Below are 20,216 nucleotides of genomic sequence, written 5' to 3'. Positions count from 1 at the left end.
AGAAAACCATATTTTTACATCCAAAGGTGTGTGTAAGGAAACTTGGGTGTGTTGGGGGGTGCAGAATACTACCTGGACATAAAATCAATTTTTAGAACAAAAGTTGTAAACGTAAAACAAAATAAAGAAATTACTGCAGCATTAAATTCTGAAAATATTTGCTTATGCCCGGAAACTTAATGCAAACTATTCATTTACTTGTTAGGGAGAAGCCATACTCACTCTTGTGGAGTCCATGGATGTATCTGTATTGTAGTATGTTGCTGTGTACTTGACAACCGAGAGTAGCAGAGTCATCTTAACGGTACCATAGCCACTTGGGCCGGGAGCCCCGCGAGCAGAATGACATGTATTAATTACATGTGTATTAGGAACAAAATTTAGTTATAGGGACCACGTCACAATTGTTTGCTCTGAGTTCTAATATGCTGTTTAAACGGCACTGGAGAGTAGATTAGACTAGAGAGTAGAGTAGACAGCATTAGCCTCCTTAGGCGCGGGACCCGATGGGGAGCAATCGGTCCAATCGGCTTAAGGCCGGCCCTGTCCATAAAATTAAACTCGTTTTGTAATATTGTATGGAGAAAAATTAGATCTATCACATTTCGCCCTTGTTCAAGTGTAGTAGTACAGAAGTTGTCTATTATAATGTTAGATACTTCACATAAGATGGATAGATTCCAGTTCTCTTGTTGCCAAGTATTTAATAAATTTAGATTGGACTTTTTACAGCTGGTGTCGGTATTGCTGTTGCGCTGATTCCAGATTACAGAAGCATATTCCAGTTTTCATCGGACATAGGAGTAATACAATTTTGTTAGTGTACTAATATTGTTAAATTCCTTTCCAGTTTTAATTATGGACCCTAACATCTTGAGAGATTAACTATGTTCTCTATATGGTTATTAAATGTCAGTTTCGTATCAAATATAACTCCATTATCTTTAAATTTAATCTATTTATTAAGATTTGATTGATTGAATAATAAACTTTATTTTTGTTTCAAGCAAACGATAAAATGTTACATTTGTTTATGTTTACTCTAAGTTTAAGAAAACACCAGTTAGCAATATTTTCCATGTCGTGTTGTAAATTGAGACAGTCATGGTGGTCTGTATCTTGATGTATATTTTGAGGTCATCCGCAAAAAGCAATTTGTCACTTAATAATATATGATTAGGGAGAGCGTTAATGGATAAAAGGAACAATAACGGACGTAGGTTGGAGCCCTGTAGAATTCCGGAATATGCAATATAATCAGTTGATTTATTCATTATCGATAATGAGTTGTTTGTAAACGAAGTTATCAATACCTCGAACTGGGTGTTTATTATGTCACTGATTAAAATGCACAACCGAAGGGGATAGAAAGGTGTTCAAAATTTGTGTTAAATTATTGTATCTCATCACCCTTTCAAGTTACGATGCTCAAACTCCATATATGGTGCCTTCCATTTCAACTCAGGCAAAAAAATATAAAACTGTACCATCACCATCTCAGATATTGTTGAATTTTTTTTATAGCAACTAGACATGTTTTTAAGAGACCCATATTTTTTTGTTTTGTCGAAAAAAAATTTTCCCGCCAAGTAATGGGAAATCAAAGACGGCGAGTACAATTTACGAATTGTAGAAGACATGGAAAATGGTCAATTTCGGAGCCTCACCATTCGGCTATGGAGACAGGTAGAGTTATAATTCTTGTTGTGGTATGTACATAGAGATATAAATAAACTATATTTTATTATAGTTTGGTTTGCGCATGCGTATCTTTTTGTACATAAATTAACAAATGAACGTCAATTTATCTGAAAAGTCGAACTTTGCGAATTTTTTTCGAGCACTTCCGGTTCGAATTTTAAAATTCTGTTTTCACGGTTGGTAAAACCTAGTTACCCGCTTTCCGAAAAAAAATCTTGTATCGCTTCTGTGGTCAACCGTTTTGTCGCAAAAAATTCGAGAAATTGTAAAATTTTCAAAAATCGCCATTTTTGGGCGCCATTTTCTCGAAAACACCATTTTTTTAAAATTCTGAAATTTTGTCAGATGGTTCAACTTTACCTGAATAATAAACACACCAAATATCATTCTCGACCAATGCTTCATGGATTAACTGCAGCCTTTTAAAGTTAGCAAAGTTTCGCTAATTTTGATGTCACAGTTAGCAACACTGGGAACAATGAAAGTGCAATGATTTGATGATGTTTGTGGTTCACATTCATTAAATGAAGAATAAATGGTTTTCTTGGCTGTTTTTTTTTATTATTTTGATTAAAAAGGCTCTCTGACATAGTAAAATGAGCCTCCCTCTACTCCTCCGGTTTCTTAAACTGAAGTAATCTCTGGTGGAAATTACGATTACGAAACACACAAATTTCAAGTTCACTTATTTAAAATGGTCTTCGGAAACAAAATTTCACTGTTTTTTTTTTTTTTTTTTTTACATGGACCAATCATTTGCTTGGTTGTTGTCTTCTTTGCTAATAGCATGTAACTGTGCAGATGCTCCAATAGATGTTGGTTCACTCATAACTCATCCAGGAGTGGATCTAGGGGGACGATTGCCGCCCCCCCCCCCAGAAGAAGAAACTTTCTTATTTATATATAAATAAAACCCATCCCAGAGTTTGGAGCTCTTAATAGTAGCTCTAAGTAGCAGTATTACAATCCCTCTCCCCCAGAAGTCCGTCCTGGATCCGCCCCTGCGTAGCACATTGTCGATAGTCACAAAACACTTATTTTCACTTCTCTTATGCTCTTCTGGAAACCTGTACCCTGCTGAAGGTTCATGTGGAAGCATAAACAGCACTTAAACTTCACGTAATTCATGATTTATTCATAATATTTCTGCTACGCACCACTGGTTATCATACGTATATGTATATAACAAAAGTTCCTTTTTGCAGATTTCTTAAATCTACACTTTGAATTGCAAAAGTTCGATTTTGGGGGAAGTATGAAGTTAGTTCATGGTGACCCGTTACTACCATAAAAACTTCGCAATTTTCCGAAAGCCAAAGATAACTTCGTTAAATACCAGTTACCGGTCGCCTACTTTCCCTTTTTTCTTGCGGAAGTCGTCGAATTCAGTTCCAGGTAACAAAACGAGAGTAATACCCGGAGTTTGTACTTGCACTATAATCACGAATTCTCTTGCGGTTTTAGTGGGGACGCGGTGGCTCAGTGGTAGAGCGTTCACTTCCGGTGTTTGGGGTCCCTGGTTCAATCCCAGCTCGTGCCGTTCTGCATTTCACCATTTCATTCATTTCTCATAATCACCGTCTCCTATAGCCTAACCGGGATAACCGTGGAACGTAAAACTTAAAGATTTCATTTCATTTTTTTCTTCTGTGGTTTTAATACTGTGTATCTGTTTTAGCCTAAGGCTATGGCGCGTTGCCACATTCTTTGCCCCCCCCCCTTCCCCCTGCCGTCGTAGAGACCCTTGCATGGCCGGTTTCACTGCTTTATCGGACCTGTCTGCATCTCGAACATCTGAAAGCGATTTTTAAAGTGGGATGCAGCACCATCAGAAATCACTGACACGGTTTGGGAAATTGTAGACACCTATTTTCACGTATTCAAACCTTTTTCTATAAAATATATTTTCGCTTTTCTTCGAGTATGTTTAGAATCTTGTCTATGACTATGAGTACATGAGCCGAATCGTGTGTTTTACCGTCGTTTATTACAACAAAACTGTCAATTGTTTCAATATTTCGGTGATAACTCTGAATTTCACTTTGCAGAATAACAGTCCAGTTTTCAACGAAGTCCACATGAAGTAAAATAGAATTTGTATCTTGAAATTTTATACGGTGGTTTTCGGTAGCAATTGATTCTCTTTGGATTTTCTTGATGTAGTCATTAATTACAATTCTTACAATTAAACCGGCAATGTACGATACGAAAACAGAAAGTGGCACAGTTTTTTTTTTTTTTTTAACGAGATCATTATTCTCCCATATGGCATACGTAACCACTTTTATTTTCATCAGGATTAATAATTAGACACCACACTTATTTCTTCCACTCCAGGACATTCACCACATTCTTGAAGAAGACAGCTGTCATTTTCTACGGATCATACTACTAAAGGAAATAGGTCACTCATGACAGCTTCAATACAGGTTGCACCTTTGATTTGTAGCAACGCAGTAGCAGCTAACTTAAAATTTGCACAATACACACACACACACACACACACTTCCCTCGCAGGTTGCGGACTGACACACTTTAGTCGAATACTATAAAATTCCGAGTGACCCATTTTTATGCTGGGATTGTTCTGTTTAAACATTCAGTAAATTTCTTTGGAACGCGTAAGAAAACGTTTCGATTTTTTTTTTTTTTAACTTTTTGTCATTTTTCGATCACTGTAATGACATCGCACTTAATTGAGACTTTGTCTGGAGCATTCCAAATCATACTGAGGTAATAGTTTAGGCCTTTTATAGATCATCAGAATTCATTGGATGGCCATTTCAAGTAAACTTAAAATTTGTGTGTTTCGTAATCGTAATTTCCACCTCAGATTACTTCAGTTTAAGAAACCGGAGGAGTAGGGAGGGCTCATTTTACTATTTCAGAGAACCTCTTTGTTCAAAATAATAAAAAACCAGCCAAGAAAACCTTTTATTCTTCATTTAATGAATATGAACCACAAACATCATTAAATCATTGCACTTTTATTGTTCCCAGTGTTGCTAACTGTGACATCAAAATTAGCGAAACTTCGCTAACTTTAAAAGGCTGCAGTTAATCCATGAAGCATTGGTCGAGAATGATATTTGGTGTGTTTATTATTCAGGTAAAGTTGAACCATCTGACAAAATTTCAGAATTTTAAAAAATGGTGTTTTCGAGAAAATGGCGCCCAAAAATGGCGATTTTTGAAAATTTTACAATTTCTCGAATTTTTTGCGACAAAACGGTTGACCACAGAAGCGATACAAAATTTTTTTCGGAAAGCGGGTAACTAGGTCTTACCAACCGTGAAAACAGAATTTTAAAATTCGAACCGGAAGTGCTCGAAAAAAATTCGCAAAGTTCGACTTTTCAGATAAATTGACGTTGATTTGTTAATTTATGTACAAAAAGATACGCATGCGCAAACCAAACTATAATAAAATATAGTTTATTTATATCTCTATGTACATACCACAACAAGAATTATAACTCTACCTGTCTCCATAGCCGAATGGTGAGGCTCCGAAATTGACCATTTTCCATGTCTTCTACAATTCATAAATTGTACTCGCCGTCTTTGATGGCCCATTACTTGGCGGAAAAATTTTTTTCGACAAAACAAAAAAATATGGATCTCTTAAAAACATGCCTAGTTGCTATAAAAAAAGTTTTAACAATATCTGAGATGGTGATGGTACATGCTCTGCCTGAATTGAAATGGAAGGCACCATATAAACTCCTCATTATAAATAAGCAGCAACTTGTCTCAGCATTTTCACAAATCCCGCTTTTAATGGGCAATTTCTATTATTTTTTCGCAACATTGAGATTGTATTTTATTGTTTGTGGTGACATCACGGGTAAATGGCTGTACCGTTTTAAATAAAGGGAATATAGTTTGTATTAACCTAAAATTAAATGTTTAATATTATCGTTGCGATTTAAACTTTTAAGGGAGGAGAAATGTTCAACAGAAAATTAACATTACGCAAAAATGATGAAAAACGACTGAAAACTTTCGAAATGTGAGTGTGGAGAAGAATAGAGAGAGTTAGCTGGGTCGAGCGGAAAACGAATGAGAGGGTGTTAGAAATGGTGGAAGAAAAAATATTTTAGATATAATTAAGAAGAGGTAGATAAGATGGTTGGGACATTGGCTAAGAAGGAACTGTATCACGAGAAACGTGCTTGAAAATATGGTGGCAGGAAAGAGAGGGAGGGGTGAAGGATTCTACAATTGATGGACGATATCAAAATTGAGAAATTGTACGTAAAGACGAAGAGGTTAGCTGAAGACCGTGGAGCATGGAAGCTTCTCAGTTGCGACAAGTGACCTGTCAATAATGGAAGAATACCTATGACGATGATGATGACGCTTTTAAGAAAGGGAAGGGTCAATTTTTATGTTATTTTAGTTTGCTGCTTTTTATTCAGAACATGGCGAATCTAAGAAAACAATTGAAGTGTTTAAAATGAATTTTTGAATAGTTAGTACTTAGATTGACCTTGAATTTGGCCACCACTTTTTGATTGAGATGCATGTTGTAAGGGAGGAAGGGGTTCAAATATACCATTCGAACATTTTCCATAAATCTATTCTTCCCGTGGAAAGAATGTGCATTTCAGCTAGATATAGATAAATATACATTTAAGAAAATATAGAAATCCTATTTGCAACATTTAATTATAATTTTATTTTGTTATTTAAACAGCCTGTATGCTCAAGCTCGGGATCCTCAATGAATTTGGTAAGTGTTACTTTTTTTTTTAAGGAATATAATAGTAGATGTGATATGAAAAATAAAGTTAATATTGTAAATTGATAACTAATTTCGTACATTTCATTTTTTATAATTTACAGAATAATTATTTTTGAAGTTATTACAAGAGTTGGATAAAAGTAATGACAACATTGTTATAGTTCGTACCTGCCTTTATGCGCAGATGGAACACCTGTTACCTCCCGTCTCTGTCACTTTCTACCACACGTGTGGGAAGTGTCGAACGTCGTCAGCGCACAGTCAATAATCCAAACTTAAAGGTATCAATATTAATGGGCCTCTGTGCATGTGGTCATAAATATCATCTTCTTCTGAAGCCACTGTTGCTCATCCTGTTCCTCGCCTTCCATTTCTAAAACACCTTTGAGGAAAACAGCCTTATAATAGATAAACTATTGTCCTTAATTTCTTTATCTGTTTCTCCTATGCCTAGTACTTCCGTCACATGACTTTCAAGGTACTTTGTTTTAGAAGACTGAGAATGGCTGCTTTCTCAAAGAGTATGTTGAACAGGTTTCTACGTATATGTTTGCTTATATTCCATGTTTACACTTGTAGAGATAAGAAACAAAAGTAACTCCAAAGTTACAAGTCACATTATCTTTTACACAGTGCATTACCATCATGTTATTTATATATTTTTCATCGTCATGTCGTTTGTAAACGTGTAAGACTTGTCTTTACTACTATTGCTGATTTCTTGCAAAAACAGTCATTTTAACATCCATCACCTCATGATACATTTTTCAATGCCATCTGTATAGGGGTACACACGGGCAGCTATAGTTTTCACGTGTTACACCTTACATATTGTAGACTTTAACAATGCTTGTACATCGTGGTACATTTTTTGAAAGGGAAATATTGTAACTACTGATCTTGATTACAAGAACCTGCATAATTTCATTTACATCACCTAGTATTCATTCTGCACATTTGCAATGTACATGATTAATGTATGTAATAATAATTGCAACCCTCAATAATAACCCATACTGATATTATATCCAAAGTACGCCTGAATTCCTTTTGTCATTTTGTTTTTATTGGCTACTGAATATGACCTACGATTTTATTTATGAGAATCACATTCTTCATGTCATACACTCAGAAAAGCTTCACTTTAAATGCACACAGACAGGGCATCTGCAAAGCAACAGGGGAAATTCATACTGCATTTTATGCCTTGGGGTTTTGTCAAACTATTTCGGTGTTACTTATTACAAAGCATTCACTTTGAAAAATTAGGTTATGGGCGACGTTTTAGGTCTTCTGACCCACTGTGCAGCGTGTCATCCTCTGTCAGTGTCCTGCCGGGGTCGCCATATGACTTCTCTTGTGTCATAGCGCTTCCCGCGAAATGGTTCCTGCATTATGGCGAAAGCCCTTCCTGCATGAAGACCGTGAAAACATTGTTGTGCATTGCACCCACGTGCCATTTCAATCTTGATCGACGCATATTGTTTGTATTTCCGAAACATTCTTATGGCGCTTAATTTTCCTCCTCTACTTTGCGGCAGTGCTGTTTTTGACGGAATAGCACACAATTATTAACACTTAATCACCTTACATTCCTTTATGAGCTACGAAGTTCTTATAATGCTGAGACACAGCCGTCTGATGTGTTGCCACTACTTTTATCCAACCTATGTGTATCACAGTTCAAGGTTCTCCAGGATTTTTTTTAATAATATTTTTTCTGATTATTCGTTAAAGCTGAATCTCGCGAAAATAGCAATATTTCACTCATTTTCATAATAATTGGAGCTCTGAAATTTTTACAGATATATAAACCGCATGACTGGACATCGGATTTTTATGCACTTAAAATTTATGATATATGCATGCGACTACACTGTTAAATGTGATCAAATATGCAGTAACAATACAAGAAAATAAAACAGTTTCAAACATGCAGCGAAGTTGTGACAGAAGTTTTATAGATGTATTATAGCATCGAATGTGTACTTTATGTACTTTACGCTTCAAGGATTTCTCTCCAGAACTTATTTATATGATGTTTACAGTTTGTTTACCCTAAAGTTTTAAAAACATGGACAGATTATGAGATTAAAATGAACATAGTGATATGAGACCACAATTTCTAGTTTTTCTTCACAATTGTATTTTAGAGTGCATTTACTTTCACGAGCCTCAGTTTTCTACATGTTTCCACTGTACAAAATAAGTGTTCGCTTTTAAAGATTTACTCCTACTCGTAATTAGCCTTACAGTATATCACGAGATGCTTCTTTACATTTTCTAGTGACGTTTGTAGCCAGAAATTGAGCTGTGAACATCAACAGATGTTACCGGATAACATTTATAGAAATCAGCAAGTTTAGTACCTATATTTTCTGGCAAGTTGGAATATAACCCTTGAAGGTATTTTCCTATGGCTTTAATTGTTTTATAGTGAGAGTATCTGGGAGAACATCTATCAATTTCTTTTCCACAGAGTGCCCGAATTCACCAGAAACTGATTGGAGCTCTTGCTGAACTTTTATCAACTAGAGCTAAGCATTCACTCAGCTGCATCCCTTGCGTCTCTGTTTCTGAACTGATGTCGACAAGATCTTAAAATGAGTATTTATCATTATCAGATTTCTGTTAACGTATTGACAATTGAAAAACGTTTGCTCTGCTGATCGGTTGCTAACAATGTTAGTCCTTCATAAACTAGACATTCCTCCATCTTCTCATGCGAAAGTCATTCTGTTGCATAGACAAGATAGTGAAAGTACAATCTAAAACTGGATTTATTGCATGCTATAAGTGCATATCTAAAACAAAAACTCACGGAATATGCTCTTAAGCATTAATATTTGTTTTAATCTTTGAAATATGCATTTTTATGAAGTGTAAAACTGTATTATTGTCGTTAGAAACCACTGCCAAGTTTAGCAGATATGCATATAAGCAAACAAAATATGCATTTGCATAAAAATCCGATGTCTACTGATGAGAGTACAGTACTTTTAGCACTAGCTTATCGTTTCACTGTAGAGCGTCCGATACTTATTCAACCCAAGCCGTCACATTAGTTTGGTTGGTTGCAGATGACTGCGCGTTTTGTTCGTATCAACAAATTTGAAAAATCCTAAAACAGGTGTCAAGGGTTTCTTAATTAACGTAACTGTATAGTAAGATATCTCCTATATCTCTCTCTTAAGATTCAGTCAAGAAATTATTGAATCTGAAAACATAATAAAAAGTGGAAAAAATACAGTAACCACAAAAAACTTTGAAATGCAATGCTTTTGATAAAATTTACTAAAAAGAACTTTTGTGGGGTAAAATGAACCAATTTTATAAAGGTTTTTTTTATTAACTGTCATTTTTAACTATCACCTTGAGAAAAATTTAAAGCACTTTTAAAAAGTGATAAAAGTGTCACTGAAATTATATTATTTCCATTTCGCACACATTTCTGCTTGTCTAACTCTTTATTCCATTTTTTGTGGTGGGCAAACACCGTGTGCGTGGGTTTTCTCGGGGTTCTCCCACTTTCTTCATTCCACCATTTCATTCATCATCACCGTCTCCTTTAGCCTAACCGGCATAACCGTGGGAGGTAAAACTCAGAGATTTCATTTCATTTCATTTTTATACCATTTTTTGGTCAAGTTGGTACAGTAGAGTCTCTAAAACTCGGCACCCGATAATCCGGGAGTCCGTATAACGTGGCCATACCCTGGCAGGAAAAAGAAAGCGCAGACCCGTTCAAGGTCATTTCCGGCGTGCATGTGTCCCCTCTTCCCGCATTCCTGTTTCTCGCATCACACTCCCACTCTTCCACTACGTCTCTGGCGCCGGCGCGACAACAATAAGGTGCGCCGAGTTATTAAACATCAAACCGCAGAGTGCAATGCGGAAAACAACAGGACATCATATATATATATTTAAAAAAAGTAGCTCGTTTTTGCAAAGTTGGCTAGGTAATTTTCATTAAAAGACACCTTTATGCCTTCATAAAATATTTTCCTGAGGTCTGTCTTATCAAGTAAATTACTGTATAGTGTGTATTCATTAATTCTCATTTTCATTTATAGTAAAGGCTCTATGCCTTCATAAAGTACGTCCTTTTCCTTTGTTTAAGGGTATTTGGGTAGTTTATTCTCTGTTATATTCTCAAACAACCAATACATACAAATACAGTACCATATTTTCTGAGGAAACACTCGTACTTATTCTTTATTAACACCATTCCCGATACCTCGGCATTTTCACAAACTCGGCCACCCTTCGGTCCACATTAGACCCAGTTTTCGGCACTCTACTGTATAATGGTTCTATATGCTTGAAGAATTGAACGAATCAAGAGAGTAAAGCTAGGTTGCCATGCTGCAAGAATCTTGTAGCTGTCATTAAAAAATGTTGCAACTCTATTCTTCTATTTACTGTTTACACACTAAAACTTTCTGAAAGCAAGAAGGATATCTCCACCCATGCAGCACTGCACTCTAGTGCGCAAATGGTGAACCTCTTCATTAAAAACGTGTATTTTGGCGCTCTTCCCCACCCCCTCCAAAAGAATAAGTTGTTTCGGAAGCGGCGAAACTGTTTTTTTTCTTTGTCAGTAAGCAAGAAAACCCAGAACGTTGCACATGGTCTAACTCCTTGCAGGAAGAAAAAATTGTTGCATGTCCCTTTCAAAACTATATTTACATGGAGAAATGTTGTAGGGTTGCAAGATTTTTTTTAATGACAGCTACAAGATTCTTGCAGCAGGGCAACCTAGCTTTAGAGAAGATATCAATAACTCAAAAATCTCTAAAAAGTCACTGTTAATTATTCATTCTTTTTATCGAAATTCATCACTACTGCAGAGAAACTTCAATTCAAACTTCTGTGCAAGAACTCTGTTCACGATTCTTGCAAGTATTTTTTCCATCTGCGTGGAAATTAATGCAAGTAAATAACGAAAATACAATGAATTTATTTAGTTTAACGTCCCATGTTCATGCCCTTTAGTCTAAAAGAGGCGGATGAGTAGCGAAAGTGAATGATTGTGTTTCCCATACGAAATTGGACCTGGAACCACGTCCACCAAAGGCACACACGCGAACCACTAGACCAGCTATTAAAACTGCAAATAAATAAAACGCGCCGCATCCGATAAGGAAAAGTAAGGAAATACTTCTTTATATTTCGCAGAATACAGTTTTCTTTGAAGGGTTGCTTGGACAGAAAGTTTAGTATTGGCATAACATGAGAGGGTTAATTTTAACAAGTAAAACGAAACCAATATAAAAGTAATTTTTAACTGGTTCATACTAACTTTGCTATCTTAAATAACTTAACCTAGAAATACAAATTTCTGAGCAAAACCACGTTTATTTAAACATAATAAATGTGTAACAGTTTCGCCAACTAACTGAGCATATTGGCTTCATCAGACGCTGTCACTGGGTTCGGTTCCCGATGGGAGCTTTTGTAGTTCAATTTCCACGTTAAGCTGTAGGTTCACGTCTCATATAACCTTACTGATGAAAGGGACTTAAATCGAATTGACCAGAAGGCGTAAAGAGATGCTCACCCTATTCTATAGTTTATTTTACTTACTCTAAGTAATTGAAATTGAAGTTTCACAATGCAATGTAGATGTATTTTTAATTAACTTTCAACTGTATCTTCACAATCGTACTGGAAGTGTAACATTAAATTTTATATATATATATGAGTGTGTGTGTAATTTCATATAATTTCAGACTCTTAAGCAGGACGAGACGGAAGATCTTTCGCAAGAGCTGAAATGTCACATGAATTGGGTAAGTACAGCAACTGTTTTCTTTATACAGGAGAAAAATAGTAATTTGTAAAATAATGAAAATTATGTATTTTCACATTATTTTTACTTAATTTAGTTATTCACTACGTTGACATACTTCACGTGTAGTATTTTAATATACTTATATAATTTCATCGAAATTATTTGAGCCATTTGTAAGAAAAACGCATTGATATATATGTTTTTTTTTTTTTTATTCATAAGGAAACTATGCTTCTTGAGGAAGTAGGATGGAATTTGAAAAGTTTCCTTAGGAGTCCTTTTAAAATATTAAGTTCAAAATTTGGTTATCTGTGTAACGGTATTTATAGGGTGTTTCAAAATAACACCGACAACATTTGGGAGGTGATTTCTGACACCAAGAAAGGACAAAAAGTATAGACCAACCTGAGTGGGCAAATGTTTCCTTTCGGAGTTATAAGCTGCCGAAAACATGAAAAAATGAACTTAAGTTCCATAGCCCCAATACTATGGGACCTACTGTAGTCGGGTCAGGACTTCACTTAGGAACTAATATGTGCCGTATCCAAATATCCATGTTTCAGAATCCTAAGGTACTCACGCAACAGTTTTTATATCGGAAGTTTGGGTACGGGCATATAATATGAAGTACTCATCAACTACCTCTATAAAAATTGTTGCGGAAGTACCACAGGAACATTCATCATAAAGTAGTAATGAAGTTATTTTGTCATTAATTTCTTTAAAATTCAAAATCAGCCACCATCAAAAACATTTCATATAAATTTTTTCGTAAAATCGAACTATAGTTATATGAAGACAGCAACATTGAATCCAGATTTTTCTCTCAGCAAACATTAATATCAAGTTAGTAATAAGCAATCTCAGAAACTCCTGTGTACTGAGCTGTAGAGGGATTAAATTATGTTTTCGACTTTATGCCACGTTTCTAACAATTTGAACCACCTCACGGCGTCTAGAAATTTAAAGCTAGAAAGCATCGGACATTATTCTAAAATATTCACAACAAATTATTCAGTGCCGACTGTACTAATCATTTCACTACTTCGGGTATTTTCTAGAGGGGTTAAAATTTCAAGTTCATGTATCTTTGCGTTGATTTTATTTTGCAGTTGCACAATCAGGGCAGCTCTACCATATGTGCAACACGTGCATTTGCACGGTGCGGCAAGTTTCGAGGTATGGCAAAACGTAACTACATTATTTAAAATAAATATTTCGTGTTGGAAACAGACTTCATGATGACGGTAGTTAAATTTACTAAGCTGACCTCCTATTAGAATACTACATTCATAAATTACGTTTAGATCACATTAGTTTAAGGTTACATGAACAGTGCTAAAACAGATGGTCAAACAAATCCGAGCATGAATTGCATGAGTGTTGTCAAATGCAAGAACTCAATTCTCGAACAGTAGCGACATCTGTTCCATTAGTTAGTTATCACAGTTCTGAAAAAAAAAAAAATAGTCTTATGTTTGTCATAAACAACTTCCTTATCACTGAAGGTGGAAACTTTTTTAAAAAAATTGATAACACACGAAGAAGAAAAATCAAAAAATAAAGATAAAATAGCTAGTTGGAATGGAATTGCAAACTGATATATTCAGATTGAAGCTCGATATAGAATTTTGTACAAAGGATTACCATCTTTCCTCTGCAGGTGTCTTTGCTTTATTTTTCACTAACATAATAGATTATTATTTAAATAGTGTTTAGTCCTTTCTGAGTGCACTTTCCCTTCCCTTCGTTGTTCGTGACGGGGTAGCATACTTGAAATTGTGGCTTTTAAGATTTGCTCTTTCTGGACAGAAGGGAAAAGAACAAATTATGCCATTGCACAGGTGACAAATTGCCTAGGACCGGCCCTGCGCACAGTATGGAAATTTTGGTAGTTTTACAGTACACTTTAGGTGTAAAAAGTTTCGATTTCGGAAATGAGTCTTCAGCATTCTATATTATTGCTAGATTTGTACTAGTTTTCCATAACAACGTAGAAGTTCTCAAACAACTAGAGATATTCAGGAAAAAAATCACGGCTCCGCCACTGATGCTATCAAACTATTTCTTGAGTAGAGGAGGCCTCCTCAGCATCTCATAGTACCTTTCTCCCGCTTATTATAAATATATATTTTTAGCAACAACCATATTTGGTGTACAGAGTTATTTCTAGTTCACAGTTCACATGTCGTACGAGGGGAGTCCAATAAGCTATCTACCTGGACAGGAAGGAAAGCAGATAGCCTCACCTGGTCATCACTGTTTTTTGATGTAGTTTCCATGGAGGACTATACACCGTCGCCACTTTGTGGGTAGCAAAGAAATCCCAGAAAAAAAAAACAGTCCTTGTTATGGCCTGCAAACCACTGAGAAACAGCCTGTTGTACCATGATTTTTCCCGCAGAAGGCTGTGTGCGGAAATTCTTCGGGGCGGGAAACCGTGGTGTTTCCATTGCATGCACTCCTGCTTGCTCTCAGGGTTCCAATGGTAGATCCAGGTTTCGTCCCCAACTTCTGCAAACCCATTGTTCGCGGCGTCACACATACATTCGCTACTTGTTGTAACACATACACTCTGCTCACAGCCACTGCGTTGGTCCAACTGACCTCAAATTGCGCAGCGGGGTTCCACACAGTAGCCTTGGTATGTGTATCAGGCGTTATTATGCCCCACCCCTCCCTTTCTGTCTAGATAGATAACTTATTGGACGCCCCTCGTAGTTAATTATTAGGTCAATTGTAAGCAAGTCTTTTTATCTTTCTTTTCCACAGGTCTCAAAGGCACGTGGAAGTCTGCAGGAAGCTTTTCAGTTGGAGACACGAAGATGGCGTGAATCAGAAATGTTTTTAGCTCATATTTGCATCCTGGGAATTATTGAGGTATTCACTGACATTTTAGGGGGCTACGTTTCGAGGAGTATCTTCCACAGTGACCAGGCGTATCTCCTTTCGCTACTACTTGCTCTCCTTCTCAGTGGTATGTATCTTGATTTTACATTATAATTAACTTACATCATAATTACATACCTAATATATTCTGTACCTAAGATGTATTCTCGATTTTACATAACTAATTACTAAATTCATTTCGCTGTAATCGTGTACTTTTTTTAAGTTATAGCTGACCGCAGTGGTGGCACTTCAGTAAAAAATTAACATTTTTCCGCTACAAACTAAGGAAGTTAGTGCACAGTTTATTGGTACAAGCTGTATACAACAATTAGAACATTTTTTTAAGTTTTCTTCCTTCTCCTTATAGCTATAAAATCTTAGTCTCTACTGACGGGACTTTCCTCAGGAGCCACCTCTAGTTGATAGATTGATGGTTTCTATCTTCGGTTTTCCAAGTTTTTCTCTTCTATATGCTCAAGACTACTCAATAATGTGGAAATTCTTATCATTATATTATACTCATCTATAGGGTGTTACAAAAATTTGTCACAATATTTCGGGAATAGATTCTTCACATCAAAATGGCAAAAAATGTTCATATGGTCCTGTGCTCGGAAGTGCATAGTTTCGTAGTTATAGGGTGCCGAATACGTGAAAAAATGAAGTTTAAAGGTCCATAGTTCCACTACTATAGGGACTGATCGTAGTCGGAAGACATCACTGAGGAACTAGTATGTGAACTATCCAAATATCCACCTTTCAGAACCTCCGGTACTTGCACAATTATTTTTACAGAGGCTGTTTGGGAGTACTTGGTCACTCTCCACCTACCTCTCTAAAAATTGGTGTGTAAATACTGGAGCATTCTTAAACATGGATATTTGGATAGTTCACATACCAGTTCCTGTGTGATGTCTTGACCCGAGTACTATAGGTTCCATAGTAGTGGAGCTATGAACTTTTAAAGTTCACTTGTTTCACGTTTTCGGCACACTATAACTCCGAAACAATCTACTTCTCAGCACAGGTCCATATGAACTTTTTTCCTTATTTTGACGTGAGGAATCTATTCCCAAAATGTGACACGCTTTTGTAACACCTTGTATATACTTTTGGTTGAAATGTATTAACACTTCGTGCGTCCATCCTTGACTTTCTCCCTCGTAGTGTCATTGGTAATGTGCTTCCTTTTGGTAAACTTGTTCGCAGGTTCAAACCTTGCTGAAATAGAGCAGCTCAGATGAAACCCAGCACTGTTCTGATATAACGTTAATGTTAGGTGGTGCAGAAGACTAACCCAAAATATAATAACTTCCAAGAACATCTATCTTTGATTCGGAAGAAAATTAATAAACGTTTGTACTATTTAAATTCTTAATCCTGAAATCCCAATTTTAATCTTTCGTGTTTGAAATTATTTGTTTCAAAAAAAAAAAAAAAAAAAAAAAAAAAAAAAAAAAAAAAAAAAAGTGCATACATTTAAATGTTTTATACTACAGGCAGACCTCGAGTTATATAAATAGATCGTTCCAGAAGTCAGTTTTTTTACCATAATCTTTCTGATAAACAAGTGTGAAAATAAAAATCGGAAAAGTACTGTTCAGTAATACTGCAATGAAAAACTCAATTATTTATTATGCCTTATAAATAGAGTGCAGAACCTTATATCCTTACAGCACCGATAGTAAGAAAGTTAAGAGCTCAACCGTAGTTAATTACGTAATTAATTCAAGTTTCATTTACTAGTTAGCTGTCTAAATAGAATTTAAAACTACTTCAGACCTCAGATGTATATGCCATTTGTAAAATGTTCTTATATCGGAAATTTCTTAATCTCAGTATGAATTTACGTAATCTGTATTGGTTTCTATAAAATTGCATAGAGTTATCTGATATTTTTCTTTTCTGATTTTTTTCAGACCGTTAAAAAAATACCAGACCCAATTTTCCTGCCGAAAAAGCACCTAATATAAACTGAAGAAAAAATTCTGACTCTCTTTATATATGTATATTTATATATATTTGATACATTTATATTTTTAACTAAGTTTTCATATTAATTACTGTCATTTGTATTATCTAGTCGACCAAATTAACAGTTGTTTATGTCACGTTAATATTTTGTAAGAGAGGAATGATAAAATTGTCGTAAAACTGAACCAAATTTTTGTATTTTATTCTCGGAAAATAGTACTAAAATTTTGTTATTGTTTCTTTGTATCAAAAGTTTATAAGAAGATTAAATTTTATTAATAATATATGTTGAGTTTACATTCACACTATTTATACACCTTAGAACATCAATTTCATTTTTCTGTATTGATGATAAAACTTATTAAATTGACCATATCTACAACTTTGCCGTTGATGAATACGAATAGAATATCTGCCTAGAGCCATGTGATATCATTAGGGTCTATATTAGCAATTTCGATGAGTTCGACTTCATCTGTGCAAGCTGAGGTGACCGAATAAAAGACTGAATTTTTTGCTTTATTTTAGGAAATAACTGGTAAGTTCTATGTAAGATTTTAAATATACAATTCAATTTCCATTTTCCAAGTGAAGCGAGAATTGCCCAAAGATTTAGTTTGAAAATGTAAATTTCCCAAGTTTCATGATTTCGCAAGTAACTGGAAAGAATCTTTCGGAAATTTATTGAAAGACCCAAAGACGATGTTTTGATTAAATCCTGCAAGTATCAAACAACATTGGGGTTATAAAAGAAAGTACGCATACGAGGTAAGCTTTCGCAGCAGAAGATACGATTCCTCTCAGGGTGTGTGTGTGTGCCTTCATCCATTGCTAAAGCGGACTTGCGCTTAGAGACAGCTAGCGTGCGAAATTTATCACTACACTGGAAAGAGTCTTCTTTACTTAGCAAAATAATTGCTAAACCTTTTCTATTTGTGGCGTCTCAAGAGTTCTACAAGAGGGAAGTCACATCGGCAACAGTGGTAAAACTCCTTGCGCCGAGAAATCAACCCTCGGTTTTGTGGTCTCCAGTGATTTTTACTTTAAAGGCATTCTTTAAATTGTGATGTGCACAATGATATACGCAAGGGGGCGTTAAATCCCCGTGAGAATGGTATTTTGGAAAAAGCAATATTTACTATATTAAGATATATACTGGGTGAGCCAAAAAGATGTTAATATTAAATGGGGGTTTACTCATGTGAAATTACAAGGCAATGATTTGGTTACAGGGTTTCAATTTGGCACTCATCCCACACTTAACGGAGTCTGTCCATTGTTGATTGTGTGGCCTTGTGGGCCATTTGGACAGGAATAGCAGCGATGACGTAAGTAATGCGGTGCTTCAGGTCGTCCAAGTTACTAGGTTTGATGGCGTACAAATGATCCTTGACCATGCACCACAACCAAAAATCACATTTCTCTAGGTCGGAAGAACATACTGCCATGGGAGGGGACCATCTCTACCAATCCGACTTTTACCGAACCATCTGACTGTAGTGGACAGAGGCGCCATCTTGCTGAAAGTACCCTCGCTGGAGAATGGCAAGTGGCGCGTTTTCTTTCATGAACGTCCTGAGCATAGCAAGGTTATTCTCTCTCCTGATGGTCCCTTCTTCAAAAAAGGAGGGTCCAATAAGTCGAAATTTGCGTACTGCACTGTTCCCTTAGAAATCATCTTGAACAGGCCCCGTCCCTAAAACTTCTAGTAGATCCTACCAGTTGTCATGCTCAAAGGTGCATTCCGTCCGGTCCAGGCTGTGATTTTTTTTCTTGTACGATGCTTGGTGACTGAAAAACCTCCATTCAGGCAACTATTTTTCTTCGTTCCTCAATGGAATATCGGCACCCATGGTTTAATCTGCAAAACATAAACAAAAAGAGCACCCATTTAATGTTACCATTTTGCCTCACCGTGTGTATTTAACAAGTGCGTTTACACAGTATGAAACTAAGACTTCCAAACTATAAAAATTTAATACTCAAACTTGAAGTAGTATATATATAACTACTGGTTGCAATAGAGGAATAAGATCAAAGATGGAACCTGTTCCTTGGACGCCCAATCCATTTCAAAAAGCCATTACCTGCTATCCCTTACTGTTTTTGTTCTATGGCGATAAAAGTTGAAACAAAAATCGTTAGTTTGAACTACTTCCGGTTTGAATAGAAGGTTAGGGGAGTCCATAGAACAGTGGCAGCTAATGCTAGTGCTGCAGCGTTGTGCAACAACCAAAGTTTTTCAAGTACACAGTGCAACAAATTGGAATTTTTTGTCTTGCCGGGAGATAAAAGGTGTTCTTTACTAATTCACATACGCTGATTATGAAAGTGAAATCAGAAATGTTCCATCAGAAATTTTCCTGAATAAGATATGTCACATATGCCACTTAACCTATGTTGCATACAGTTAGCGTTACATTGTAATTCGTTAAAAAAAAAAAAAGAAAAAGTAGCAACGTGTCCGACACGTGAAAAAGAGTTGACTGCTGTACAGAAGGAACATATAGATAGATCAAGTACAGATCATGTATCACAATTCATTTGCTGTTACAAAGCATTAAGAAAAAAGCGAACAAGTAATCTACAAAACAGCCTGAAATGTACTTACAAGCTAGAAACTTTTCCTAGAAACTTTCCGTTTGTGGGTGGATGGTGAAATTTCTTGTGCGAGAGTCTAGCAGTAATCTGGCAAAAAGTTTGGTGACTATCTTCCCTCATGTCGTCTTTCCATGACACAGTTATCTTGGTGAAATCGCTCACCATGTTCATCACTGACATCTCCGAGATTAGGTGGGAAAAAAAATCCAAATGCGAGTGTAGGAATTATATTTTGAGGGACATGTTGCACCCCATAGATTTGTAACAATTCAGTATGTGTCCTGTCAGTTCTCTGTAGTGTTAAGACCTGGCATTACTCAAGAAATTGTTGTACACATCTTTATATGTAATCCAAGTTGCCTTCTCAGTATTTGTCAGCAGCCCTTCAAAGGTACTGCTTTTCATCAGCTCACGAACCTGAGGCCCAATGAAAATAGCTTTTTAATTTTTGCTGCACTAATCGCAGGAAATTTGGACATTTGAAAGTAAAAATCTTTGTCCATCAGC

At 35.9% G+C, this 20,216-nt stretch overlaps 1 protein-coding gene across 11 annotated transcripts in view; it reads left to right on the top strand.

The window, feature by feature from the left end:
- The window catches only part of LOC145674468 (uncharacterized), a 139,893-nt gene extending 122,501 nt beyond the window's left edge, over positions 1-17,392 (top strand). For all 11 annotated transcript variants that reach the window (XM_081744574.1, XM_081744576.1, XM_081744572.1 and 8 more), the window contains 4 exons: positions 6,401-6,436; positions 12,181-12,240; positions 15,015-15,219; positions 17,054-17,392. In XM_081744574.1, coding sequence (XP_081600700.1) covers positions 6,401-6,436; positions 12,181-12,240; positions 15,015-15,219; positions 17,054-17,061 — 309 coding nt within the window. In that variant the 3' untranslated portion in view covers positions 17,062-17,392. The remainder of the gene's footprint in view (positions 1-6,400; positions 6,437-12,180; positions 12,241-15,014; positions 15,220-17,053) is intronic.
- The last annotated feature ends 2,824 nt before the right edge of the window (positions 17,393-20,216 follow it).

The sequence above is a fragment of the Thermobia domestica genome, chromosome 17 (genome assembly GCF_964235325.1).
Source record: "Thermobia domestica chromosome 17, izTheDome1.hap1.1, whole genome shotgun sequence".
NCBI classification, from domain to species: domain Eukaryota; kingdom Metazoa; phylum Arthropoda; class Insecta; order Zygentoma; family Lepismatidae; genus Thermobia; species Thermobia domestica.
This window is presented reverse-complemented; position numbering and strand designations above follow the sequence as displayed.